Source organism: Prinia subflava, chromosome 21 (genome assembly GCF_021018805.1).
Source record: "Prinia subflava isolate CZ2003 ecotype Zambia chromosome 21, Cam_Psub_1.2, whole genome shotgun sequence".
NCBI lineage: Eukaryota > Metazoa > Chordata > Aves > Passeriformes > Cisticolidae > Prinia > Prinia subflava.
Window position 1 is genome coordinate 395,656 of NC_086267.1, and position 27,689 is coordinate 423,344.

General features: G+C 46.5%; 1 protein-coding gene across 10 annotated transcripts in view; it reads left to right on the forward strand.

Annotated features, from left to right (window-relative positions):
- The first annotated feature begins 1,125 nt into the window (after positions 1–1,125).
- EIF4G3 (eukaryotic translation initiation factor 4 gamma 3) overlaps positions 1,126–27,689 on the forward strand; it is a 142,745-nt gene continuing 116,181 nt past the window's right edge. For 9 of the 10 annotated variants that reach the window (XM_063417465.1, XM_063417470.1, XM_063417467.1 and 6 more), the window contains exon 1: positions 1,127–1,428. In XM_063417465.1, the coding sequence (XP_063273535.1) occupies positions 1,265–1,428 (164 nt within the window). In that variant the 5' untranslated portion in view covers positions 1,127–1,264. Of the gene's footprint in view, positions 1,429–27,689 lie in introns of all 10 variants that reach the window. The other variant, XR_010082838.1, reaches the window with a different exon arrangement.

The window sequence follows — 27,689 nt, forward strand, 5'->3', positions numbered from 1 at the left end:
TGGGGTCAGGTGGACACCTCTCCCCACAAGGGCCCCACTGCCACAGGTGGGCTGCCTTGGGGGTCCCAGGGGTCCCTCACAGCCACCCTGTCACCCTCAGGACTGTCTGTCCTCATGAGGGGCCACAGTGTGGCCCCTGTCAGCTGCCCCACGAGCTGGGAATTTGGGCTGGGGGCTGTAGGGCTGGTGATGGAGCCAGTAAGCCTCTTCCTCGGGCCCGCGGTAGGGGGGACACTGCAGGATCCCTCACAGCCAAAGGAGGTACCAGGCTTCCATGTTGCATTCAGAGCTGCCGGCCCTCACGATGCCTCAAGGGAGGCTGCGGTGCTGCCCTTTCTAGCCCTTCCAGAAGCCAGGAATTGGGGCTGGGGTGAGTGTTCGGGCAGGGGAAGCCCTCAGTGGAGTGGGTACTGAGGACCCCAGGGCTCCCTGACAGCCTCGGGCCAATCCCTCAAAGCCAAGAGTTGCCGAAGTCTCGCCGAGCCGAGCCGAGTGTTCCCATAGCTGCGTCCGCACCGATCTCGAGTGACTCCGAAGATAGCCGAGAAGCTCCGAAGAGCTACGAGCGGGGCGGGAATCCCTCCTCCGAGCCCCTCCGAAGCTTCCCGAACTCTCTCATGCCCTCGTCTTCCGGAAATAGTCGAAGTTTACCGAGCGCGGGGGTCACAGGAGGTTCTGGGCGGAGTGGGGAGGGAGGGGGAGCAAGGCGCCCGCGAAAGCCTCTCCGGAAGAACCCGAGGTTTGCCGATCGGCGCTGGCTGACGAGCGACTCCGGAAACAGCCGAAAGTTGCCGATCAGCGCTGGGCCGAGCGGCTCCGGAAAGAGCCGAAGGTCGCCGATCGGCGCTGGGCCGAGCGGCTCCGGAGCGGCCCGAAGGCGCCCGAGCGCCCGCCCGGCCGGACAGCTGGAGGCGGCCGCAGCGCCATGTTTGATGCTCCGCTACTCCAGTGAGGAAAATCCGCCGGCATCGCCCCCGAGCCGCCGCCGCGAACGGCTCCGCTGCTCCCGGCGAGGGCGACCGCGATCCCCCGCCACCGCCGGCTCATGAGCAGCGCGGCCTGAGCCGCCCCCCCTTCCCTCCCTCCCTCCCCTCCCTCCCTCCCTCCCTCCCCGCCGGCCCCTCTCCCGAGCCCTCCGGGAGGCGCGTTGTCACGGAGACCGGCGCCGGTGCCGGCCCGCCGCGCTGCCCCGGCTCTCCCCCGGCCCGCTCCGCGGCTCCCCCCGGCCCCGCTCCCCGCCGCGGGGTGGTGGCTGCGCTTGGCCATGAGTTTACCGCAGAAGGCGGCTTTGAAACCCGGCGCGGCGGCGGCGGGGACCGGCCCCGGGAGCGGGGCGGCGGCGGGGCCGCCTCCTCCCCCGGCTCCCCCTCACCCGGCGCCGGCGCCTCACCCCAACATCAGGGCCTTGCCGCCCCAGCCGCCCCAGCAGTATCCTTTGCCCCGGGGGTTCGGAGGTGACACCCCCTCCCCACAGCGAGCGGGGCCGGGGGGGTGAGGGCTGCGGGGACTCCCCAGGCCTGGGGGCGGTGGGGGATGAGAGGTCGTGGGGCCCCCTAGACCGAGGGAGGGTTGGGGGTCGCGGGGCCTCCCACAGCCGGGGGGTTGTGTGAGGTGGGGGTTTTTGAGAGGTTCCCGGCTCTTTTTTCTGTGTCTGTTTGTGTGTGGGGCACCCTGCAAAGGGGGGCTGCACCTGCTGGGATGGTGCGGGGAAAGAGGGGCTGTCCAGCTCTCCAATGGGCTGGTTTGGAGGTTCAGCCCTTTCCAGGGGGTCCCTTTTCCCCCTCCCCCAAAGCAGCGGTGACCCCAAGGGTAAACTTTTAATTATAAATCGTTCTTCCGTTTTGCTTCTGGCCCTGCCCAGGTAAGTGCTTTGATTTTGTTGTTTTTCCAGGCGAATTTAAACCAAATTTTTTTATTTACAGCTGGGGACGATTTTCATCTGATTTATTTTATTTAATTTTTCCTACTTGGCTGGTGGGAATAAATCTCAGGTGGAACGTTTCACTGAGCAGCTTTCCCTGCCAGGCTACGTGTGATGGGGAGGAGGAGGAGGAGGCTCCCACTCCCCAAAATCCCCCCACCAAAGCGGCTGCTGCTACAAAGAGAGGCCGGCGGGGACTGCGAGTGTTTTTTAAAGGTCTTGGGTTCTGTGCTGCGAGTAGGCCCCGAGTCAGGAGGGAAATACTGCAGGGATCAGCAGGAAAGTGCCTGCCGGCCTGAGGTTTTGTTTGCAGCGTCCGACAGCATCCCGTGGCAAAGTGGCTGTTCTCTTCCCCCCACTCCCTGGAGTTTTGGGGGCAGTATGAAGTGAAAAACTCACTTTGTGAAATATCTCCATGCTGTGTTATCCAGGAAAGGTGCAGGGACGGTCAGGAGTGTGCTTTCCTAACAATGTTTGGCGGTGTGTTGGATTTTAAGGTGGAAGTGCAGGGTGGTTTTCGTGCCGAGGGCTGTGCTCTCAAAACTGTGTTCCCTGTGTATGAGCATTTTCCTACTCTCACTTTCATTTTGGAGGTGGGAAAACCCAGCCCTTTTATAATCAGTTTAGGTCCATTGTTTTATTGAGCTTCCGGCAAGAATCACCCCTGCCATGACAACAAATTCATTGCTTAAATTGTGGGACTGTTGACTTTATGAATTTGTTTGGATCAAGTGAAAACCCCTGGACGTTCTCTTTGCTGGCTGATTTTTGCCTGATTTGTGGTATTCTGTAATTTCAGCCAATGCTTTAGGAATAAAAAAAGTGGGAAGGTGCTGTCAGTAGAGTCAGCGGGGTGGTGGTAAGTAAAATTATTGCTCAGGAAAAATTTGCATCAGTTTTGAGGGATGTGCCAAGAGTTGGAGTGGGAATGCAGGACAGTGTGTACAGGCTGTGCCCAGCTGATCTTCCCAGCAAGGTACTGGTTTGTCTGGGAAGGGGTTTTTTATCGGGAAATGGGGCACTTGAATGCCTTGACAGTTGAAGGCTGAAGTTTGCCTGGCTTTGGGGCTGTGCTGGGCTTTCCAAAGCACTTTATTCCCTGGGGTACTTCTTCATGTGTCGCTGAGGGGGAGCCTGGTGGGTCAGGTGAGGGGCTGTGCTGTGTTGACTGTTGCTTTTGGTGAGTGTTACATGAAGCACGTGAGGTTTGGGTTTACTCTGAGCACAGCCTAAAAACAAAAGGGTTTGGAAAGCCTGGAAAACCTCCTAGAGGAGCTGGGGCTGCTGTGGCAGTGTGTCCCCTCCTGGGGACCCAATTGGACCCCGTGAGCAGGAGGGACAAGAAGGGAGGGAGAAGTGTTAGATAGATATGAGAAGTTTATGTTGTAGAAGTAGGGAGGTTAAACTGACACAGTTTCATTTTTATTTCTAGGCATGCCTGTTTTGAAAACATTGTGTTTGACCGATATCTCTCCTTAACTCCTAAACTACTGATCTCTGCTTGGAATATATACAAACACTTTATTTTTGGTGTTCATTCAGGTGTACTGGTGAAGCTTATTCAGGTGCCTGGTTTTATCCTACACCAAAACCTGTGTTTGATTATAAACAAAAGCTGTTACCTTTCAGTGCTGCTCTGAGTGAGGCTTGGGGAGCAGAGTTCATCCCTGATTTACTGGAGTGCAGGGGGTCATCTGAGTTCAGCCTTATTTTTAGCCCTCTTCGGTTTCTTTCTCTTCTCTGTGTTTTGATACAACTGTTGAGCCACTGTTACCTCACAGCAGATAAAAGAGTTGCAGGTTTCTCTGACTTGGGCTTTTTAAACCAAAGCAGTTTCTTACTGGTGAACTTTGTAACTTTGGAAATACCTGTGGATTCAGACTCAATGTATCATGAAATTAGGCAATATCTGTGCGATTGTAAAAAAATAAGAATTGTGTGAGAGAGAAGTGTTCAGCGTATGCATGTGACAAGGCATGAGGGAGGGAAAATTAAAATACAGGGGAAAGAAGGAATTTTTTTTCAGAAAATAGCATTTCTTGAGAGAAAGAGAAGCTGAAAAGTGATGGACATGAAGAGCAGAAGGGTCTGGATGTGAGATTCATTCTGTTTCCTGCTAAGTAGGAAGTTATTTGAGCTGCTGTAAGACAGACAGACTTGTTAGGAATTTCCTTAACACGGTGGCTTCAAGAAGTTAAATTTCCTGTGTAAAAGTAAGTTGGGATGATTTTGTGGCTCTGGTAGTGGGGAGTACTCAGCCAAACCTGATTTCAGGCAGAGATTGTGCTCAAACATTGTCAGTATCGATAAATGCTTTGGTTGGAGTCTGACCCTTATTTGGGTGGAAAGACAAGTGAGGGTGAAATGACACACAGAAGGGATATTATAAAAAATAAACACCAATCTGCCCTCCTTGGCTTTGATTCCCAGACTGCCTCTGCAGGAGAAGTTCCAGTGAAGTCTGGACTAAGACTTATTCCATAAAAAGGTACAATAACAAAGGTGTTGCAAAGGCACTGAGGGCTTTTGTGGTTTTACCTCAGTGGTACTTCTAACGTGTCACACTCCACCCTGCGCTTTACTCTCCCACTTAGGAATGAAGTATTTGTTTTGTGTGTGTATTACAGTAAGCTGTTCTTTCAAAAGTCCCTATACTGTGAATAAATTTTGTGGATCAATATAATCAGGTCACCAGTTTCTTCGCAGCCTAGATGTGGGCAAACATTGGCCTGTAAGGTTGATGGATGGCACCTGGGGTGAGGTCCCCTGGCTGCTGGTTAATATGACACTGTTCAGTCAGAGCCAAATCAGAGCTGTCTGCAGCTCAGGGCTGGTGTCATTAGGATTTTGTTTTCTTTTCCCAACTTCCTCATGTTTAGAGGAAGTTCCTGGTTGTTGATGGGCAGGCACCAGTAAGCTTGACTTTAATCTATCCCCATGGCTGCTTCCATGTGGGATTGGGCATCTCTGAAAAAATGGGTGTTCCTCAGGCTATTGCAGGTTGTGGCAGGCTCAAGGTGGGTATCAACAGACTGCGAATTTTTTTTCTCTTCTTCCTCCTTGTTAATTCCTTTTCCAAGAAGCAGAGAGGAAGGATCAGTGTTGGGGGACTGATCTCTATGTGAATTCCATCATTGCTGTGCAAGGAAATGTGTCTTTTGCTAACATTGTCTCAGTAATTTACTTTTAATTTTTCCTGCATTGTTCAGCTAACTGTGCTGTAGTCCCTTTCAGGAAGTGCTGTGCTGGTTCCTGCTGTGTTGGGTGGCATCTTCTGGATGTAAGCAGCTTCCCCAAAGCCCAGGAGGACAGCAAGAAATACAGGATGGCGTTCAGGAATGTCTGAGGCTGTGTGAGAAGTTGGGGTAGAGTTCCTGGCAGTGCTTGCCCAGTGTCAGGATGCAAGCTGGGCCAGAGTAGGCCTGCCTTGGAGATCTGGTTAAATCAAGATTCTTGAGGAGGATTGGGTGCGTGGGATTCTCTGTTGTCTTTCTGTGAGTTGAGCTGGAGGAGAATGTGCCCAATAATTTTGCCCAGGAGAGAATCCGCAGCGTGCACCAAAGGGTCGGAGTGTCTGGGTTGCCGTAATCCCTCCCAGAAGTTTGGAGCCAATGCCATCTTCCCTGCTGTACTTCCATTTTGAGTGATGTTTTCCTGGACTATGTGGGAGAGCAGCTCTGTGCTCTCCAGGGTTTGTCTGTTGATGACTTTGAAGTTGAGGACATGACATTTGGAAGCTGCTTGGGCATAAAAGTCAACTTGAGGAGCATGGTCATGTGAAGCACTCCCTGTGCAGCTTTGACATCCACCGAAGTGCAGTTGCAAACCCTCTTCCAGATGCGCCGGCAGCCACGTGTGAGGAAGGTGTTGGGAGCATTACAGTCCCAAAAGGGAAGGAGTGGTGAGAGGCGGGAAGGAGGAACCAGGCTGAGATCAGAGGTGTCCCTTGCTCTCCATGTTTCTGAGTTGAGGAAGGAGTGTTCTGAGATCTCGGCTGCATGAAGGGAAGCGGGCAGAGGTGTTGCCTGGGAAGTGTTTCTGTTTAGAAGTGTTGAAGCTGTGCAGATCAAACATCTTGGGAGGGTCAGAGCAGGAGGAGAGCTATGAAAAGAGACTTTCCCTGCTGCTCTATGGTGGTGGCTCCTCTGCAGGGGAGGAATGGGCACGAATTGGGGAGCATGTTGCCAAAAAATTAAGTGCCTTAAGCCCCTCTCTGCCGTCTCCCCTGTTGATGTTCCCCAGCCTTGGCACATCTTAGTGTTCTTTCAAGCAGCAATAGCTTTAATTTATTTAATGACAAAAGCTAATCATGTTAGAGTGCAGATATGTCACTTTACCAGCTTTGTAAGATTTTTGTGATGAAATCTCTTTTTAGAATGGAGAAAACCATTCTAGAAATGTGATTTCAAGTGGCTTATTCTCACATCCAAGGACATGATTGTGTATGTTCTCTGGCAGAAGTCTGCGGGAAAAGGTTACTTTATCCATTTAAATATATGTGTATTTCATGAGTAGCTCTGATTTGGGAACAGAGTTTGTGTAAGAAGTTGTTGAGACAGTAACAGAAGACTCAGAACAAATAACTTCCCTTTTAGATGTTGGGACACAGAAGGAATTTATCTGTGTGTGAATGGATTTTGTCCATCATTTTCAGGCTGAAAGGTATTCTGTGTCATTAGCAAACACTGGGATGTGTTGAGCTGGTGCATTTGCTCCACTTTTGTTTAGTAATAGGAGTTAGCAGTGAAGATCTCCCTTTAGAAGACAGAGGTAACCTATATTTTCTTTTTCTCCTAGTCCAGCAATTTCAGGGCTAGTCAACTGACAAGTTTAGTTGTGTATACGTCCACTAATGTTAGAGTTGTTGGAATTTTTACTCTGGGGAATTACAGATGGGTAGTATCACTGTTTTACAGGCATTGCTTTGGTAGGAAACCTTATCTGTGACTTGAATGTGGTTGCTGGCAATTGCAAAAGCTTTACTGGAATGAATGGGGAAGAGAAAACGGGTGTTTGTTCCAAGGCATGAACATGTGGGGGGAGGAGTCGTGTGCCCCGTGGTCTGGAGGAGCCAGGGGAAGTAATTTTTCTGCTTGTTCTTTAAGGGAATGCAGTTGATGAGGTTCTCACGGTGCTGTGTTTTACACTTGCTGCAATTTCAAGCACTTCTCTGTACAGCTTTCCTTCCCAAACCCTGGACTCTGTTTTGCCTCCCAAATAGGAGCTGATCATGTGGAACAGCTGGAAGAAGAAAATAGAATGTGTTCTTAAAAAAGAAAAGGATCAAAGGGAGGAGAGCAAAATCAGCTTTTAGTCTAGTGAAATTTTCTGGTGCATGTTATTCCTCTGGTTTATTCTTTACCTTTGGAAGGTATCCCAGGGTGCGCTCCCTCTTTTTGAAATAGGTGATGGCATGCTGTTGCTGATGGGACTTGAGTCAAATTGCTGCTGGGCATGTAACTAGGTTAATGGGACAGCATGATTAGTTTTTTTCTTTCCTGAAAGGAAAATTACATGTTCTATGTTTCAGTTGTACCCGAGGAGTTGTTTTTACCTTTGTTTGCTGTGTAGTTAAGCTGGAGAGAAAAGGACAAGTTTCCCCACACTGAGATTGTATCAGGTTTAAATCAATTCTGCCACCAAAAATAAGATGTTTTGGTTATTGGTTGTAACAGCTTTGTGTTTCCTTTATCTACATGGGAGTTTAAATATTTCTAGAGCTTTAGATAGGCTTGGAAAAAAAAGCCAAGTGGCTTCCAGAACGTGTGTCTTGGAAATAAAACTTACCTTGTCCTCGACCGATCCCAATAGTGCTCTCCAAGTCTGTTGGTGGACTGCTGAAATGGGTTAGGACTTGTCGAGGTGCAGCGAGCAGCTGCTCCTTTCCAAGTGCTTGAGCTCAGCAGGAATGAGGCTCCCATGCTCTGAAGTAAGAGTATCTGCATAGGAATAGCTGTTAAAGTTGGAAGCACAAAGACCCCTCCCTGCTTCTAGCAGGGGAGGGGACTGAATATGGTGGGAACAGAAATTTCCTTGCCAGCCTTGGAGTTTGCTCTTGTTGCCATGAAAATGCCAAGCGAGGAGAAATTAATGCACTTAAGGGTCTTAAATAACACAGATTTTCCTAAGTTTGGAAAGTTTTTGAAAGGTGAAACTAATAAACGTTGCAGGGCTGCTCTGTTTGGGGTTGCCAGATGATGATTGTGCGTTTGGTTTGATTTACACATGAGGGTGACTGTGAGTTACTGAGTTACTCAGAGTAGTCAGAGGAGTCTGATTGCAGTGTATGTGTCACTGGTGATGGGTGAAAATCCATTTGAGCTGTGCTATGGCTTTGCTAATGGTGGTCTGACTTCCCTCTTTTATGTGTTTTTAGTAAGTCACAGAAGTTACTGTGTCTTGAAACTGGCTTTTCCTGGGCTTATTTTGTTCTCTTACCAAAAGGCAAAACCAAGAGAAGTCTTTGGGCTTTCAGACCAAGCAGGAGTCTCTCCTATGTGCGACAAAGGGAAAGGCTTCTGTAGTGATACTACTTTCAGCTTTGTTTTTTAGTTGACTGTGTTCTTGGGAAGGTTCCTAAGCATCCTGAGAGGAAAGGACATTTAAAAAAAACCCCAGTGCATTTCTACTGAGTAGTGAGACTCAGCCCTTCTGTCCTGGGGCTGCCACGAGATCTTCCACAGAGCTGTCAGGTCTGATGTGAAATTCAGGCTGAAATCTAGCCTGAAAACTTTCTGGAAGTCTTGAATTCCTGTTTGGGGTGATATACAGGCTCCACACTGGATGCTTGGTTTTGCAATGTGCAGCTGAATCATTGGGCTGACTCAATATATTATATTGGAAAGGGAACTCAGCAGGGTTCTTGTAGCTGAGGGTGAGTAACCTATACCACTTATTTGGGGGGAATTCAAGAACTGAAACAAAAACATTTAAAGCCTGTTTATTGTGACTTTCAATGTGAAATTCATGGTGCACCTTGAACTCTGGAGTGTTCTGGGAAAGGGATTTCAGCAGCTTTAGTTTGGAATGTGATTTTGGATGTAATGTTTCTAGAGCTGGTGAGACATCTTAAATTCCACTTGCTGTATAATATAAAACAAACTTCAGTTTGTGTCACCTTTGCTCACCAGTGCTCACACAGTTATAACTGCTTGTCACTGGACAGTCTTTCTCCAAATATTCAGTTTTTCTGGGCTCTGTGATTCGTATTTTAGAGTTGTGAAAGCAAATAATTCAGCTGTCAACCTGTCCGAATTGAGTTTTATGTTTTTCTTTAGTGTTGTGTTCTAAAGTTGATTTTAAAGAGCCTTTATGTCTGTGTCTTCAAAAAGAAAAAAAAGACATAATTTTTGCTGATATGCAAATATCACAAAGCCTAAGTTTTGATGAGTTTAAGCTGTTCGCCTTAATTTCATTGATTAAATTTCCAAAACACTTTTTTAATTTTGAAAAAGTTCATCTGCACAAATAAACTCCTTTATATTTTGATATTTGGTTGTGAGGTTGTGCACCACATTTAACTTGAAATGATTCCCATTTTGCCCCAGACTACCCCGTCTCATGGCGGTGGCCGTGGCAGCGGTACCTGATGTTGCCAGCATTCACCAAAACAGTTGGCCCTTGGCATCGCCCCCTCCCTGCCTTGCTACAGCCAAAGCACACTTCATCCACTTAGGCTGGTGTTAGGATCATTAAATAAATGAATGAATTGTACTGTCACCAAATTCCCATCCTGGCAGCCAAAGAACATGAGAGTTTTATCACTGGGATCTCTATCCAGAATGCCTTATTGACTGCCTGGGATGTCAGGAGTGGGAACAGTCAGCAAAAACTTTCTGATGAAATGTGTGAGCCTTACAGGGAGTTACGGTGTGGAGTACTGTAAAAGCTTGAATTACCAGACATCTGATTGTCCAGGATGAGTATTAATCAACCTGGGAAGGGTGCAGAGAAAGGAGCTCGAGCACAGCAATAAAACAAGGGACACAGAGAGTGGGGCAAGCAGCTTCTCGTCAGGTCAGCTCTGTGTTGTTGTTTGGAAGGAGTTTTTGGAAGAAGAATGCAGCCAGATTTGGAAGTGTTGAAAGCTGGGATACCTCTTGGTCTCCATGAGTGAGTTTGAGGTCTTGGTGGTTGAACTAAAACTCCAAAAGATCACTGATGCTTTGGAAGCTCTTGGAGAAGTCTGCTGAACTTCCACCACTGGGAGGAGAGGGTTGCAAATATTCCCTCAAAGGAGGAGAATTCACTCCTCAGGCTTGGATTGCTTTTTCTTGTGGTCTAGCTCCATCCTTGGTTTTATGTTGTGCGTAAGATGGTGTTTCTGCCTGGGAACGGGAGACAAAAGATCTGTATTATCCACACTCACTGCGAGTGGGTCCAAAATGTCTCAGGATTGCAGGGAAAAAGGAAGAAGATGAAATGTGTTTCAACCAGTTTGGTGAACCAAATGGCATTGCAGCTCCTGATAATGTCAGAGGTGCTAGGGATAACCAGAAATGTTTGAGTTGGTCCATTCCTGTTCTGCAGTGATCCAAAACTTCAGCATTTAAGGGAAGAATACTTCTCTAATACTTCTCTAATACTTCTCTTATTCTTCCCTTCCTCCCATCCTCAGTGTTCATCTTAACTGTGGTTAATTTGAAAAGAGGCTGGTAAAATAGCCCTGGTCACCAGCACAATCATCAGAGCTTCCCTGTCCATGCTTAAGGTGGCGATGGCACTCGTGGCCGTGGGGGTGATGAAATCCAAGTGTCTGGGCAATGTTTGTAGGTGGAAAGTTCAGTCTTAAAGCCTTACTGTGACTGTGGAGATATGCAGTCTGAAGTCAGCACGATTGGGTTTGTGGTCATCAGAAAAGGAACCGTGGTGCCTGTGGGCGGTGCATGGGTTGTTCTGTTGGTGCAGATGGGCTTGTTGGAGCAACCAGGCAGGGACAGCCCCTAAGTTCCTTTTTCTTTCCTACCTGGGATAGTGCATCAGGTACATCCTCACCAACTTCAGCCTGTGTGTTGGTTCAGCTATGTGGCATCACTTCAGAGAGCACTGCAGAGCTGCAGCCTTCCCTCCATGTTTTATCCCTGTTTGTGGCCTGAATCTGTAGAATCCCAGAATGGTTTTGGTTGGGAGGAACCCTAAAGCTCATCCTGTTCCACCCCCTGCCACGGGCAGGGACACTTCCACTGGACCAGGTTGCTCTGAGCCCCATCTGACCTGGCCTTGGATCCAACAGGCAGAGCCAATGGAACTAAACTAGGATTTCTTTTAATGAGAAAAGCCCAGAGGCTAGTTTATCTTATTTCGTTTAACAGGAAAAGCCCAGAGGCTGCTTATCTTCAGACCCTGGTGGGGTGAATATATCGTTGCTGTTGCACTTCTTGGATTCCCCTGCACAGGTGTGTGTGAAGTGTGCACCTGAGATTCCTTATGAGGGGAAATTAGAGGTGCAGAGGGCTGAACTGAGGAGACTCAGGGCTCCTGTCCTACCTACAGCCCTCTGTGAAGTTCGGGTTTTGTGCAGCATAAGATGTGTTGCACTGCCCCCCCTGGATGCCAGCTTTCCCAGAATTTCATTTTGTATGACAGAGAATTTTAACTCAGGGGAAGTGATAAACTCCACATGTGGCAAGAAGGTACTTAGGATTTCATTTCATTTTGATAAACTGCTGAAATAAAGATTATGGGCTGAAAACCACAAGGAGTTACAGAATTGGGAATGGAAATGAGCATCAACACTCCGGAGAATCATTCTTCTAGAATTCCTTGCTCAGCTGATGGGAGGACCATTGCTCTGGGTGTCAACACTGCTGTCACCACAATAGAGTGACCAGCAGAGCATTACATTTCCCCATGAGGTCACAGCATGAAGTACTGGAGACACTGCAGGAAATGCAGCTGAGTGAATGAGATAGTAAAATACCAGGCTGTTTGATATTCCTGCTTATCATACAGATGGAGAGCCTGGCTCAGAAATAGATGGATGCTGGTGCAGGGACCCCAGCACCAGGACACAAGCAGGGGCTGTCCCTGTGGAGCAGAAACGTGTAGAGGGTAAAGCCTAGCAAGCTGGATTGGTTTATTTGTGATTTTAGGGCAGAGAGTTTGAGGTGAGTGGGCAGGGGCAGTTCTGTGTTAGTAGCACGCATGGGAAGGGAAAAGTCAGCTAGTTTTTAGTACTACGCAGAAATTGAGACTCCTGGATAAAAACTGCCATGAGTGAGCACTGCAGTGCTCGTGTCTGGGTGGGAACTTTCTTCTCTGGTGGCATAACAATGTGCTCCAGCTGTAGTAACTGGTGGCACCAAAGGGAAGCCAGAGATGGGAGGTTTTACTTTGTGAATTCAGAGTGAGGGAAGAAGGTAGGCTCTTGGACCCACACAGAAGTTTATTCCAGGCTGTAAGCTGAATAAGGGCTGGATAAAACCTTGGGAATCTTTCTCTGCGATGAGATCCTTTTCCTCCTGCTCTGCCTTCCTCTGTGCCTTTTTAGTTATGCCACCTGGCCCTGTCTGCTTTGGCTCTTGCGGTTTTAATGCTCTTACCTGGTTATGTGTGTGCAGGGCAAACTTGGTATAGAAATAACTCCCTGTGTGTGTTAAGTAACTGCTCTGAAGGAAACAAGCCCCAAACAATCCCAATGTTCTCTTCCAGGAGGGGCTGTTGGGACTGGAATGTGTTTCTTGGTTGGTGTCCTCTGCCACAGTGGCAGTGGCTCCGTGCTTCCCAACCCAGACATAGAGTATTTTATCAGGTGGCCTCATGGATGGGGGCTGACCACATCAGAGCCTCTCCCTGAGCTGGTAATCAGGCCAGAAACTGCTGTTTCAGCAGCCGGTCAGGGGACGGCTACACTGAATTTGGGGACCTTTGTTTTTGTTGGGTTGTGATTCAGTTTGTGTGAGATAGTGCCTGGTTTGGCTGTTTGGTGTAAATTGTTTTAAGCTCAATGATTGAAATTCAGGAGTATTTGAAAATAACTGTTTTATCTGCAGCTGCATTTTGGAATGGGAAAGGTGGAAGATGGGTGTGGTTTCAGCTGTGTTGTCTGCTCTGTGGCATTTCATTAAAAAACTTTTTTCCGTCAGCCTAGATGTGCACAAGCATCTGATGCAGCCAGAAGTGTAGAGAACAGCTGAAGAACCATTTCTATTCCTTTTGGAATAGGCCAAAAGCCAAAGTTACTCCAGAAAGGAGAGACTGATGTGTGTGTCTGGCCAGAGGAGATAAAAGCTTTGTTCTCCCTGACTGTCTCCTCTCAGTCGCTCCTTGTCACCTCCATCAAGCCAGCTTGCTCACAGACTTACTTTGGATATTTTTACAGCATTTACCATGAGATTTGCTCACTCTCACCCTTGTTTAGCTACTGTTCAGTGTGAGACTACTACTGTTATGTTTGATTTTCTGCTTGAAAATTCAATAAACAAAACGATCATCACAAGTTCTGGCTCTGACATTGCCTCATGTTAGATTTGCCTCTGTCTCCCCTGGATCTTCCTTGGCCACTGCCTGTTTTGTGTGTGTGATGTTTTTCTTTGAATGCATGTCTCCCATTAGGGATTCCTGCTTTTCCCTCATTTCTTGAACAGTGTAGTTTCTTCACTCTGAAGCCTCCTTCTCATTCTCTGGGAGCCATGGTTCTGACCACTATCTGGGATGACAATTTCCCCCTGAGATGGTTGAAATTAGTTTGATTGGTGGCTTTGCTTGAAAAAGTGACCCAGGATTTTTTCCTAGCATGTCTCTTTTCCTCCCAACCCTTCTGCATTGTCCAGAAAAGCTGTGGCTGCCTCTGGATCCCTGGAAGTGTCCAAGGCCAAGTTGGATGGGGCTTGGAGCAACCTGGGGTAGTGGAAGGTGTCCCTGCCCATGGCAGAGGTTATAATGAGCTTTAGGGTTGCTTCCCACCCAAACCATTCTAGAATTCTATGATTCCGTTCACTTCCATGTTGAGCTGTTTGAAACAAGGATTGTTTTACCCTTGCAGGTCAGGGAGGACTTTTGAGCTGCCAGGCCAGGAGTAAGTGTGGTTGGCTTTGTGGGGGCTGTTATCAGCTGGGACAGAAATGCCTTCCTGAGCAGCTGGAGGGTTTTTGGCAGCCCCTTTGCATTCCATGGTCTCCAGAGGGAGGTTTGCAGTGTGCAAAGGTGCCTCCATGCATGTTTAGGGGTCTGGGAGCTGGCATGCCATTTCCCTGCTGAACTGTTCCATACAGGAATATGGTTTTTAACACTTACCAAATGCTTAGAAGCCAAAGGCTGCTCTAGGAGAACTTTCTCAAGGAAAGCAGTGTACAGATATCGCTCTGTTAGGTACTGGATTTACTTTCCCTTCTGTCGTAGTTAATTGCAAAAATAAATGCAGTTAAAAGTATCCAAAGGACTTTTTTTCTTTACTGCACCATGCTGTGAAATGCTTTGTTCAAAATGCTTTCTTTCCTCTGACTTTTTAAATGCTGAAGGGCATTTTTGAGACTTTGTTTTAACTTCATTTTACATCGTGTTTATACGAAACAGACAAAAAAAACCAAAACCCAGTGCTTTGCCAAATATTTTTGGAAAGAACAAGCTTTGTGGATAATCATTTTCATGTTCTACCTGCTCCTTGGTGTGTTCAGATGGTGAAAGAATCTTCTTTCCCTGGAAAAAGGCTTTGAGAGATTAACCTTAAGGTAGTCACTTGAGGCAAGTTGATTGAGAAATATACTGAACGTTAGATTTAATCAAGATTGAGTAATGGAGATAGAATTGACTGTCGCTCCTGGAATGCAGTTATTTTTAGGTGGGGATTGGGATGTGCTGCTCCCCAGGTTGTCCATACCATGGCTCTGCAGGCAGACTGAGCTAAATGCTGTTGGACAGTGTGGATTTGCTCCAGTTTGGTACTGGCAGCTTCATCCCGTTAACACATCCCGTAGTAAACATGTTGTGACAAAGCTTGGCAAATCAAGCAAGGGGATTCCACTGCAGCACTGAGGGTTGTCACCCAAATACAGCTCAGATATATCAGTAAAAACATTGAGCTGGTATTGATGGAGGGACTTCACCTCCTTTTGTATTCAGCTTCCTCCCAAGGGGCAGTGGAGGCACAGCTCCAATCTCTTCTCTGTGACCAGGGACAGGAGTCAGGAAGCAGCTGGAGCTGTGTCAGGGGAGGGTTTAGATTGGAGATGAGGGAAAGGTTCTTCCCCAGAGGGTGCTGGCACTGCCCAGGCTCCCCAGGAAATGGGCATGGCCCTGAGGCTGCCAGAGCTCCAGGAGTGTTTGGACAGCACTGCCAGGGATGCCCAGGGTGGGATTGTTAGGGGGGTCTGTGCAGGGCCAGAAGTTCACTGGGTGGTCCTTGTGGGTCCATTCCAGCTCAGGATATACCATGATTCTCAGAAACATTTGGTGAGGCAGTAAACCTCACCTTTTGATGACTTAGTTTAGGCTCTGCCCTTATTGCCACTGCTGTCATAGTGTGAGGTCCTGAACTTTTTGCCCGTGTTGATTTTTTCAGTGTGTGCCTCAAGGGAAGCAGGTCTTGTCCAGCTGGAGGCCTTGGTCCTCTCTGTGGTGCACTGCAGAGCCATCCTTTGTCATCTTGCAGAGTGGTGGTAACTGAGGTTCGACTGGGTATTTTATTTTCTCTTACTTAAAGGTGAGAACAAAGCTGTTTCTTTGCTGTAACTTTCTATCTTCAGCTCAGAAAATCAGGAAGTTTATCTGGATAAAAGCCTAAGAGACAATGATAGGCCAGGAGGGATGGAAACATAGCCCTGGGAAGTAAGCCCTCCTGGCAGGGAGTTGGAACTGGATGGTCTTTAAGGTCCTTCCCAACCCAAGCCAGTCTGTGGTTCTGTGAAGCAGCTGGAACTGTTTGCTGTTCCAGAGAATCCAGGTTGCAGAAGGATTGAGTGGCAGAAAGTGGAGTCACTTGCATGGGAGGTAAATGAATCAGGATTATTTTAAAGGAGCTTCCTCACTGTCTTGACACTGTCCTGACTGCAGAGAGAATCAGAGCAGCTGTCTTGCTGAATTCTTCCTAGATACGAGGGAATTGTGACAAAATAGCCTTTCCAGGGAGCGAAAAGTGAAGATCAGCTGCAGGTGTTGCATGATATTGCCATTTTGGTTGTGTCTAGTAATAATATCGATTTCCCTTTGCAACCTTCAGTGTCAGTGGGCAGAAAAGGCCAAAGCTCGCATGGTTCATCATGTAGTGCCCTCAAGCAAGGAGTTATTCATCTGTCAGCTGGAATTGTGACTTTTTTCTATATTATTCCCAGGCTGGGCTTGCCTTTACCCAGCCTAGGATGCCTAGGATGTCCATTTGTAGGTTTGGGTTTCTGGGTCAGTGTAATCACAGGGTGGGAGTGGTCAGGATGTGAAGTTAGCCATGAGAGAAAGTAGTCTTCAGAGGCCTCAGATTTGCTGCCTGTTGTTGTAAGCATTAGGAGCAGGTAGGATCAGAGGGCAGGTTTTCATTTCCATGGGAAAAGCACAATTTCTGGGGTCACTTTGCATGGTGCCAGGGGACAGGACAATATTTTAACATCATCACAATCTCAGAGTTGACTCGGTCAGCTGTGAAATGGGGTGAGATCAGTGAACAGAGATTGTTGTAGCTCTATACCTAAAACATGCATCACCCTCTTTGCAGTTTACCACTCAGTAAAAGCAAAGAACATAAAACCAGGAAACCTCTACAGATAATGTTTTGAAGAAGCTCATTTGGTTGACACATTTTGCTTGTGTTGCTTTTCCCTTTAAGTGTGTTTATGCCTGGAGTGTCGGCTGCAATGTTTGTACTGAAAGCAAGGAAGAGCCCAGCAGTTGGGACTTAAATCCACCTGCTTAGTGGCATGTACACTTGGAGCTCTTCTAGTGGCCCTAATAACCTTAATGAGGTTTTTGTATGGCTTTTCTTAGGTCTAAATTTTGTTCTACATGAATTTTCAGGTATAAGCGGCATCTTGGAGCTCTCCTGTACCATGTATTAGCATATTTAAGAACAACTTTTTTTCCCCTTGGTTGTTATATTAACTTTTATCATAGATTGGTTTTAAATGCTGGCATTTCGTAATTGCATCTCAAAACGTGTTATCTGGACTGTACAAAGCAGAATTAAGTAGAACAAATACACCTTGCTTTATCTGGAAACGGGGTGTACTTTGCTGCAGATTATTGATGTTCTCTTATCTGTGATGCAAACACTAAAGCTTTGGAGTAAGGAGTTGTTATTTAATGCTGTGTGGTGCATGTTGTGATTTGAAATATAAATAAATACAACTGACTCTCTAGGTTTGTTCTCAATGACCAGCACAGCAGCTCTACCTTAGGAAGGTGAAAAGGAGTTTCCTATTTATATCCCATTGCTGTTCATCATGCCAGAGTTGCCAGTGGAAGCCCAAGTCATTGCCAATCAGCAATAGGTGTTTTAGGGACTTTTTCTTTGTTCTCCATTTCCACATTTCTCCAGACTTTGGTTTCAAGCCTGTGTATTGTAGCAGCTGCTTCCTTCATTTTTGAGTTTTGAGTGCACAAAGAATTACCTGATTTCGTGCCAGATCATCATAGAATATCCTGAATTTGAAGTGACTCACAAGGATCATCAAATCCAGCTCCTGGCCGTGCACAAGACAACCACAAGAATCACTTTCTTTTATACCCCAAGGATAACTTTATTTTTTTTCTCTGCTTCTTTATTTCTTCTCTCTTTGAGGGTGTTCTGATATTTAGACTTGAGAGTATTGGACCTGACAAAAAAACCCAAAAGATGGAGAAATAAAAGATGGTGCTGCAAGGCAGCTGTAAATTCCCACTTCTGCAGCAGTCACAAGTCCATGGCTGTTCACTGTGCAAGTTGGTTTGTAAGTTCCTCTTCCCGTCTTTACAAGCTGCCTGCTCTGTGTTGCCATTCGCTACCTGTAAGGAAACAGAAGATATTCCTGCAGTGGAGGAGGAGTGGCAGGAGTGTGTGTGTGTCTGAAGTGCTTCTTTGTGCTGCCAGGGGTGTGTTTGGATACACCTCCAGGCTTGGTCCCTCTGAGGGGATTTCCCCTCTGGATGCCTGAAGAACAGTAACTATTTTTGCACAGCTGGCTGTTTCTAATGAGACCTTCCTTAATTTTCCAATGAAACAACAGATCAGGACCTCTGAAGAGATCTTTATCTCAATGATGAAGAGCAGGAGTCTTTTCTATATTGAAAAATCCCATAAGGAAACGGCATCCTGTGCGAGCTGTGGCCCGTGGGAATGGGCTGTCAATCAGTTTAATTAAAACTCTGGTTATGGTGGGGTTTTTCTCCATTTTAGTTCAGCTACAACACAGGGAGAAGAAAGTTTTTATCTTTACAAGCTGTTCTTGCAGAAGTTGTTGCTGTGATTGCAGTTAAGAAACCCTTGTATTTTAGGTAAAAATAAATTAGCTTACTTTTTTGTATAAAGAAATATCTTGCCCCTTCGCCATCTACAGAAATAGATGTGGAGTCCCCGAAAGTGAAGTGTTCAAACACAACATATGGATTAGCTCATGAGGTGGTGCAAAAGGACAGGATTTAACCAGCTTTGCTTTTCGTGTGATTATCCCAAGTCAGGCTGCTGAAGAAAAATGGAGCCAGTTTCATTTGAGCCAGTGCATGTGTCCTGTGTGTGGAGCATGCAGGAGCTCCCTGGTTAGGGCAAGGTAGTTGGGTGATCCTGGTGCAGAGAAGTGGATAAATATTAAACAGTGGAAGTAGACACTCTGTTGGTTTTGCTCACTTAAACGTTTCTTTTTACATGAGTGAAACTCCCTGTAGAAATCTCTTCCTAGAGTCTGCATTTGCATCAAAACCTTGGCTCTGCTGAAGCACAGAGGGTTCAAACTTTGCTTTTCGCCCAGAGGCTCCCATGTGCAGCAAGAGCCCAGTTTGGGAGAGAAGCAGCTCAGCATGAATTCATGGCTTTGGGTTTTTACAATAGAGTATTTGTGTTCTTGGGACATGTGGGCCACAAAAAGTCCATGATGGCCACGTCTTCCACCACATGGAGGATCATGCCTTCCTGGTGCTGGTGGCTGTGTGGCCAAGGTGAGGAGTGTGTGTACCCTTCTTTCAACATCTGGGAGGAGAAACGTGCCCAGCAAGCATCAGATCCTTGGAGGTAGTGCTCACCTTTATAACTCTGCATTTCAGACTGGTGGTGGCATGTGTCCATGTTTAAATGGGACACCGGTACCAAAGGGGATCCTCCTCCTTTGATCAGTTCTAGATATTTTGGTGTGGTGTTGAGCTCTGCTGAGTTTTATGGTAGCACTAAGAAAACAAGGAAGGGGGTTAGTTTTGTTTGGTCGAGTCAATACTGAATGAGTTTTCACTTGAACTGTGAATGGCTGGGTGCTTTTAGCATGGTGGGGAGTGATGTTGAAATGAGGAGCAGGTCTCTGAATGTTAAGGACATGGAGAAGGAACACAAACATTTCTTCAGTCCCAAGAGTGGAACAATAGCTCATTGTTGGGATGAAGGAATTGCAGAAAAGCCATCAGTTTGATTGTGCAGAAATAGGGGGTTATTTTCTATAGCTTACTATTTATATTGCACTTGGAGGCTTTTTGGGGACTAGATTTCCAGTTCCTGGAATGTGTGTCCCTTGGTCGAGGAAGGTTGGGTGCAAGCAGTGCATGTCCTCAGTGAGCACGTGTTGTGCACAGTGCTGGGGTTGCAGGCCCTTGGAATGCTGCTCTGTGCCCATGAGAGTCCCTACTCTGCCTCGAAGCCTGGCAGCTGAGGAGACGTCCCCTAAAGAGACAGGACTCCTCTTCCTCCCACCCTCACTTTCTTTCTTCTGTCTATGGGCTGCTGAATGGGTTTGCATTGACCAGAGAGACAAAGGAGCCTTTCAGGCTCCGGCTTTGGCCACAGCCAGCGCGCTCTGGGCTTTTGTTAATGCGCTCAGTCCCCCCTTTCTCTCAAGGCAGACTCACGCTCGCTCGTTGTTAATGCAGCTCTGGAGCAGCACTGATAGTTCTGAATTCATTTTGTTTGCTCAGTTCGCAGGAAAAGTTGCAAAAAGCTGCAGAGAGAACATGTTGCCTCTTAGATTCTCTGTGAAGTACTTTTTCCATGCCTTTTGCAGGGAAAAGTGGATTGTGTAAACAGATCCTGGCAAATCCATGCCCGAGCGGAGAGTGGCGGGGCAGCGCCTGCGTGCGTGGAGCCTGGTGCCTTGTTCCAGTGCCTGGGAACACTAACTGGCTTTCCCTAACCTCACTGGATTAGGCTTCATGTTGTCCTGTTTAATTTTGTTATTGCATTAGGCAGCTGAAGACGTAAGCGCTTATTAAAACAGCTGCTCTGTTAAGTGGCAGCTCCGAGTCGGGGTGTACTGTGCAACAGTTGGAAACTTGCTCAGCATCACCCCAGACTGACTCTGTTGTGTGAGGGGGTTATGATTTTAATGGCTTTAGGGCTTGAAGATCCATAGCCTTAAATAAATTAAACCGACTTCAGATAAATACAGCGACATGGGGATGAAAGGTAGGAGAATCTCCTAGGTCAGCATTCCCTACCAGTGCATAGAGATGACCAAAAGCAAAGCTTTTTTCTAATTCCATGTTAATAAACCTGAAAGGTGCTGTAGATGCTCTCTAATCGTTGTGAAACGTCACTATGGAATTAATTCCTGGAAATAAATTCCCAGATGATGGAGAGCACTGGTGCGTAGCAGGTGTGCAAAAATAAATCTAAATGCTAAGGGTGAGGATGGAGGTGGAATGGTTGTTTCTTATCCTGAAGGCAGGCAGGTTTTGGAGGAGTTGTGCCCTAAAATCAAATGCACTGCTGGGTGAAACAAACTGGGAGAACAGGACAGGGATGAGTTTGATTGTGCAAATGAGGTAGTGTCAGCAGTTGACAGACGACCACAAAGGCTGTTGCAGGATTCAAAGCACCTCAGTGCCGCTGTTTTTTTCCAGAAATTGTTGGGGTTTTAGTGTTCTGAATCAATTTTTAATAGCATGTAAAGCTGTGTCATCTTTGGTTACCATCACCCTGACTGGAACAGGAACTGTGGGGCAGGGAGAAGTGAGGCTGTATCTCTGCACCTTTTAAAGGATAGCAGAACCCTCTGTAGCGAGTATGTGACAAACGGGGAGAAAACCAGCATTCAGACACATGGAGGGGCCTGAGCGAGTCACAGAAGAAATTCTTGTCAAGAGAGCATGACTGATTTTTTTTTTCACCCAATGAAGAATGACTTAAACTTTTCAGTAGATGGCTGCTGAACATACACTTTCAAGTTGGAAAAAGTAACCCCAGGCACAATCCAGGCACAACTGCTCATCACTCCCCCTCAGCCAGCTCGTGTGTCGCCGATAGAAAGTACCCATCCTTGTGTGTGTTTATTTTTAAGAACTTAAAGGCTTGAAGATCCATAGTCTTAAATAAATTAAACCAGCTTCAGATAGATACAGAAATATGGGGATGGAAGGTGGGAGAACTCCCTAGATTGGTGTTTCTTTGCCACCTGTGTGGAGGGATGTGGATCTGTCTGATGGGAGTGTACTCCATCCTGGAGTGAACTCCCCATCCCTGGAATTGTCCAAGGCTGGGTGAGACAGGGCTTGGAGCAACATGGGATAGTGGAAGCTGTCCCTGCCCATGGGAGGAGTGGAGCAGGATGAGCTTTAAGAGCCCTTCCAACCCACACCATTCTAGGATTCTGTGACCAAAAAAGCCACTAATATTTCATTAATTACACAGAAGGGATTACTTTATCCAGAAACAACTTCACAACTGGTCAACCACACAGTGCAAACACTTCTCATGCCTTGGTAAGCGTTGTCTTAATTCTTTTATTTTTGTCAGAGGGTCTGGGTCTAGGTTTTGGGATTTGTTTTAGCTTTGGAATTCAGTGCGTGGGGTAAAATCCCTGTGTGGCAGTGAAGTCCAATAGAGGGAGTGTGAACTTTACCTAAAGCCTTGTCTGAATTCCTTCCAGTTTCCTGTACAAAGGATGGGCCTCACCATATGTCCAGAAGGCTAATAATGTAGAGGCTTGTAAATCAAAAGGGAAATTAATCTGAAGCCCTTGGGGCATTTGCTCTTCTTAAAAAGTGAGATGTGTCCATGAGACAACACTCAAATTGTCCTTTATTAATAGTTTCTTCAAAATTTATGCCCAGACTTATCCAACAAAGTAAAAATAAGTTGTGTCCCTGGCATCTTCAGTGATTAAAACACTTCTTGGTTCAGTGGTAGAGGGTTTAGACATCAGGACTGGACCAAATGAGCTGGATTTTGGCACACATAGCCCTGACTGAAGCAAGGAATGCTCTTGTAATCTCCCCTACCCCCAAAGCCACCCAAAACACAGTGTGTTTCAGTTTCACCTGTGGCACAAATCTACCTAATGGCTTTGTTCTGGCTGCTGAAATGCAGGTTTTCAGATCTTGATTTTCTTTCTGTTGGGAGAAAATCTCCCACCTTCATCTGCAAGTCTTTCAGGAAGGTTTCCTCTAATAGAAACCTTGGGCTTAGTAGCCCTGGTGTTGGCTTTGACCTTGGGTGCCCTTTTTACTACTCTTCTTTTCCTGTCTTTGATGTTGGAGTGCTGCATATTTGTGGTGATTTCCACAGGCATGTGCTGTGCTCAGACAGATATAGCTGCGCTTCCAGACTTTAAACACTAGTGCTCAGCCTCAGTTTGATTAGGTTTGAGTAAAGAGAGATTTTTGTAATGCTGAACCATCAGACTGGAACTCTTAAAGCAGATAATTAATTATAGTGGCAGTGTTGTCAGAGTGTGGAGGTAGGAAGCAGCGCCAGGATGGCTGGGAGGGGATTGATGCAGCTGAGTTAGGAGGGGTCTTGACCACACTTGTGTGATGCTTGATCCTCTAAACCATGTGAGTTTGTCCCTCCATCAGCCATGGGAAGGCACAATCCCTGTTTTAGTCCCTTAAGCCTTTGCTATCCAGAAACACAAAATCCAACTGCATGCCTGTTACGCTGGCTCAGCTGACCTGGCAAACGCACTCGTGGAGGCCTCCAGTGCGGAAGAACCCGGCATATGTCTGTTTGACTTGGGGTGATGAAAACCTGGAGCTGGGGCAATGGTCCCTTTCCTATTTGGACTGATCTTGGAGAAAGCTTTTCTGTTTCCCTCACATGGAATGCAGAAGATGAGTCAGAGAGTGGCAAGAGGAGCTGCTCCTTTTACTGTGGGTCTTATACTGAGAGCGGCTGCATTCGCACTCAGCTGCTGGGCTTTGAAGGAATTGGATCAACTCTTCTTTTTGTTTAGGTCCTTGCATTCTCTTCCTTAATTTCCCCTCACATCAGTGTGTTTTCAGCTCCAATTCTTTTGTTAGGAAGGAAGTACAAACTTGCTTTTTCACACTCTCTTACTAATTGTCACAGTACTTTTCATGCACATGGTTCTGTTTCAGGTATTTGTCCTCTTGAGGTCTCTTTACATTGTTGTTTTTTTCCTTTGAAAGTCTGAACCTCCTTGGAAATAGGCACAGGGAGATTTATTCTGTGGGGATACATATGATTTGTCATGACCTTGCACCAAAATCAGTGCAGGGAATGGGGTAAGGAACCATAATTCAGGAATATCTGGCAGTGCTGTTCACTCCTTTTACTAAGTAGTGACTGGATTTCAAAAGGTTTTGGGGGGAATGAGAACCTCAAAAAACTTTTTTTTTCTTCCCAAATGCCATAAATATCAATTTCTTATGCTCAACCATCACCCACGTCTCTCCAAAGAAAGAGCAAGTCAGCTGTCCCTGCTCAGTGGAGGTATTGAAGAGCCTGAGTCCCGGAAACTGGCGCAGGCGGGTTAGGAGTGGTTCATTCAGCGACTGGGAGCCCCCGGCCATGAAGGGAAGGCAGGATCCCACTGGGCTCTTCTGCCCATAGGGATGAACAAGGAGTCATTAGTGCTGCTTGTTACTCACCCTGCAAAGTGTGTAAGTGCCAGCCTCAGAGCTGAGGCTTTTAATTCAAGCAACAAAGCATCACCATGTTCCATGGGATAGCTCCCAAATCCATGTACGTGCTTCATCCTTGGAGGCTGAGCAGTATTAAAAATCATCCGGCTTCAGAAGTAGGCAGAATGCAGTGGCTTCTGGTTTGAGTTGGGAGGGCTCTTAAAGCTCATCCTATGGGCAGGGACACCTTCCACTGTCCCAGGTTTCTCCAAGCCCCATCTAACCAGGCTTTGAACACTCCCAGCGATGGAGCAGCCACAGCTTCTCTGGGCATCCTGTGCCAGGGCCTCACCATCCTCACAGGGAAGAATTTCTTCCCAATATCCTATCTAATCCTGTCCTCTGGCACTGCAAAGCTGTTCCCCTTTGTCCTGGCACTCCAGCCCCTTGACCAAAGTTCCTTAGGGCGGGATGTGAAGGCTTGTCTTGGGGATTCTCTACTCCAGTGTGGAGACTGGAATGAGCTGGATGGAGCAGTGGTGGTGTTCAAGCCAGCCGTGGTTGTCGCTTGGTTCATGATGAGGAGAAAGGGCAGGAGCTGCAATGTAAGGGGAACAAACCAAACGCTCGCTCAGCTTGGCTTTCAAACCTTGTTTCTCACTGTTCTTGTTGTGGCAGTTTTGGGAAGTTCTGAAATGTCTTGTTCCTCTTGCACCACCTCCAGGAGGTTACAGAGGAGACGTCCCTGCACTGGCAAAAATTCTGAAATAGTGTCTGGAGGATGCTGTTGGTCACTGTGCTTCGTGAGCTGGCTGGGAATGGGGGAGAGGGGTGCTCCAGGGCTGCATGGAAGCTTCAGGCAGACACCTTGGCTCCCATGTGGATCAGCTGGGCTCAGAGGCAGACACATCACAGCTGTTACTCATGCACAGGTTCTGAAGATCTTGCAGACATCACAAAACAGAAACTCTGTTCTGGAGTCAAGTGCTCTTCCTGTGATGTCCAGAGCCAAGGAGATTAATGCCACTGAAGGAAAAAATGTGATGATAATAATTTTTATTGTTAACTTTTGCTCATATGGGAGGTCCTGCCCTTCTGCAGCAAGAGTGTGAGAAACCCAGGAGCTGGGAAAACATGCAAAAGCTGATTGTTCAGTGTTGATTTCAGGAACTCCTTACAAAGTAGTAGATCAGGCCAAGTAACATAAAATGAAAACAATCAAACTGGCAATTGGTTCATCCATAATAAAATTAATTCTTCACTATTTCATAAGAGATGCATGGTGAAATTTTAACTTTTTTTTGCTCGAGCACTGTTCTGTGCCTTAATGTTTCCTTCTGCCCTTGGCCACTGGCCCCAACTCTGTGCCTGCTGTGCAGTAAATGGCCTCCTGTGGGTGTTTCTATAGCTCAGCTCATCTCAGGTTCCCAGCACTGCTCAGAGGGTCCTAAATGTGCTCAGATTTTTGCATTCAAGAGCCCCTGCTTTCCTGGATGTGTACCAGCTTCTGTTAAGGAAACAGGAGAGGAGGAAGCCTGTGGGGTGTGTTTGAGGCTTTCCTCAGGTGGAGGGTTTTTTAATCCTGGAAGCAACAATAACAGTCAAAGCTTCAATACTCCAATTCCTTAAGTTAGGAGGAAATTCCTAAAGGATTTTTCTTTTTCAGGACTTTTTTCTCTGTCATAACAGGGAATTTATTTTCTAGTAAATAGCAGAAAGTTAACTCCCTGCTGTCTGTGGGATCACGCGTGGATTGCTTTGGGATTCGCCATGGTACATATCAGCCAGTGTTTATAGGTGTTTTCCTTTCCTTGGGTGCCATGGCAGCACCTCACCTCACCTGTGGCAGAGATGGTCCTTAAAGCAGTGCCATGTGGGCTTTTCCCCTCTGCCCTACGTGCTGTGATGTGCTTCCCACTGCCTCAGGGCTCTGTCAACTGCAAGGTACAGATTAGGATTACATTTACTCACCTCGCTGAGCAACTGCTTCTGCTTGGAAAACAGCCTTCTCTGTCCTTTATTTGTGCACAGATGCTCACTTGCCCTCCCAAATGCTTTTTGATTTCTTATTTTTACAAAAAGCCTTGTGTTGGGTCACCATGGTGGTTCAGGAGTGTCTCTGGGCACGTTGAGTGTGAGTCAACCCAGATGGAAGTGCCCTCTTAAACAGTAAGAGGAAAAAGCCTTTTTATGTAGCCAATGCCAGGTACTTCAGATATAGCAAGTGTGATTAAATGAATCGGAATTCAAGATGTGGAGGTCCTGCTGGGGATTTCCAGTTGGGTTTCCCCTTCAAGAACGCCTTTGGTTATATTGGAATAGAGGAAAGATTAATAACCTGTGGGATGAAAGGGAAGAAAGTATGTTACATAAAAGTGAGGATGGCTGATGAAATAGCTGACCTTGCAAAATGATTTCTCTTGGCTGTGCTCTTAAATATGGAGGTACACATTGCAGGATGTTGATACATCACTTGGTTATATTTAAAATCTGTAGAGACAGCATGCTTAATATTCCACTTAACTAGAGAAGCAATTTCTCAAGCAAACTGATCCACAACCCTAAGAAACCTCACACAAATTCACAGGTAGTGTGTGTGGTGTATACTTACATAAATCTTGAAATCATGTGTGTTTACTATAAATGATTCTATCATTGTCTGTATTGTCAATTAATCCATGTAGTGAACGTGTGTGAGAAGTTGTGAACAGCTCAGCACACTTTAAGTAATAGGGATGGTCTCTGAAGAGCTCTGTGGGTTAACTGGGCTTGAATGCTTTGGAATCTTACAGCATCTGTTTTCTCTTTTTCCTTAAAGGAAAACTCAGTTACCTCTGCAGTTTTGCAAACTCCATGTCTACCGGTCTGTAAAAATTCCTTTTTTAAGTAAACAAACTCAGCCAAAGAGACACCAAAGTGCTTTAGATTAAATGTAAATTTGACTGCTTTGAGGGAGCTAGGTTTTGGGGTATTTTTTTGCATTCTGATAATTTGTTGCTAAAAATGTGATGAATTAGGGGGAATGGAGTATTCAGGAGTGCAGGTCTGGCTGTGCCCATACTCAGCACCAATTGCAGGAAACATCAGCTGATGTTGCATAACAGGGACAGAATTGCACATCAGTCCAAGGGTATGGTTAGTGAAACTTCTACTGGCAGAATTGGGGCAAAAATGCTGCAGGTATTCGTGATTAGCCCCTATTTTATTTTTTAAAGAAGTACTGGGTTTTAATCACAGGTGGAAAAGTTGCAAATCCATCCCTTTTATTGGATATAATGCAAATATACAGGTAGGGCTTTGTCCAAACTTGGACGCAAAGCTTATAAATACTCCTGAATTGCTGTTCCTGTACAATATTTAAGGAATGTATTTCGGCAATGTCTAGGGAAATGAAAAGTTGCTTTACTGGTAGCAGCAGCATAACTGCACTGGAAATGGGGGGGTATTATGCTGCTGTCTGATCCAGAGGAGCTTTTCCTCCCTTGGAAAATCAGGACTGTGTTTGTGCTGCCCAGGTGAGCGCTGACCTCGGATACTCCTGGCTTACGTTAAAGCCACTCGGTTGCGTAAGTGGTTCTTACACCTCTCAGTTCTTGTGCCGTCAAATAACACTGTTTGCCCAGGAAAATCTTAGTGACCTTGGCATTTGCTGGGAAAATAGAGGAGCGTGAAGAGTGAGATGACTCAGGAAAATGGGAAGGGCAGGATACTTTGCATCTTAAAGCATTATGGAAGATTATAGAATGAGAGCTCTTTATGCTGATAGGGATGTGGTAACTGTTGGAAAAGCCACATGTAATGCTTCAGGCATCCAGAAGAATTGTTTTCAGTTAAATCTGCTTAAAAATCTACATCACTGTGTTTTTTTCTG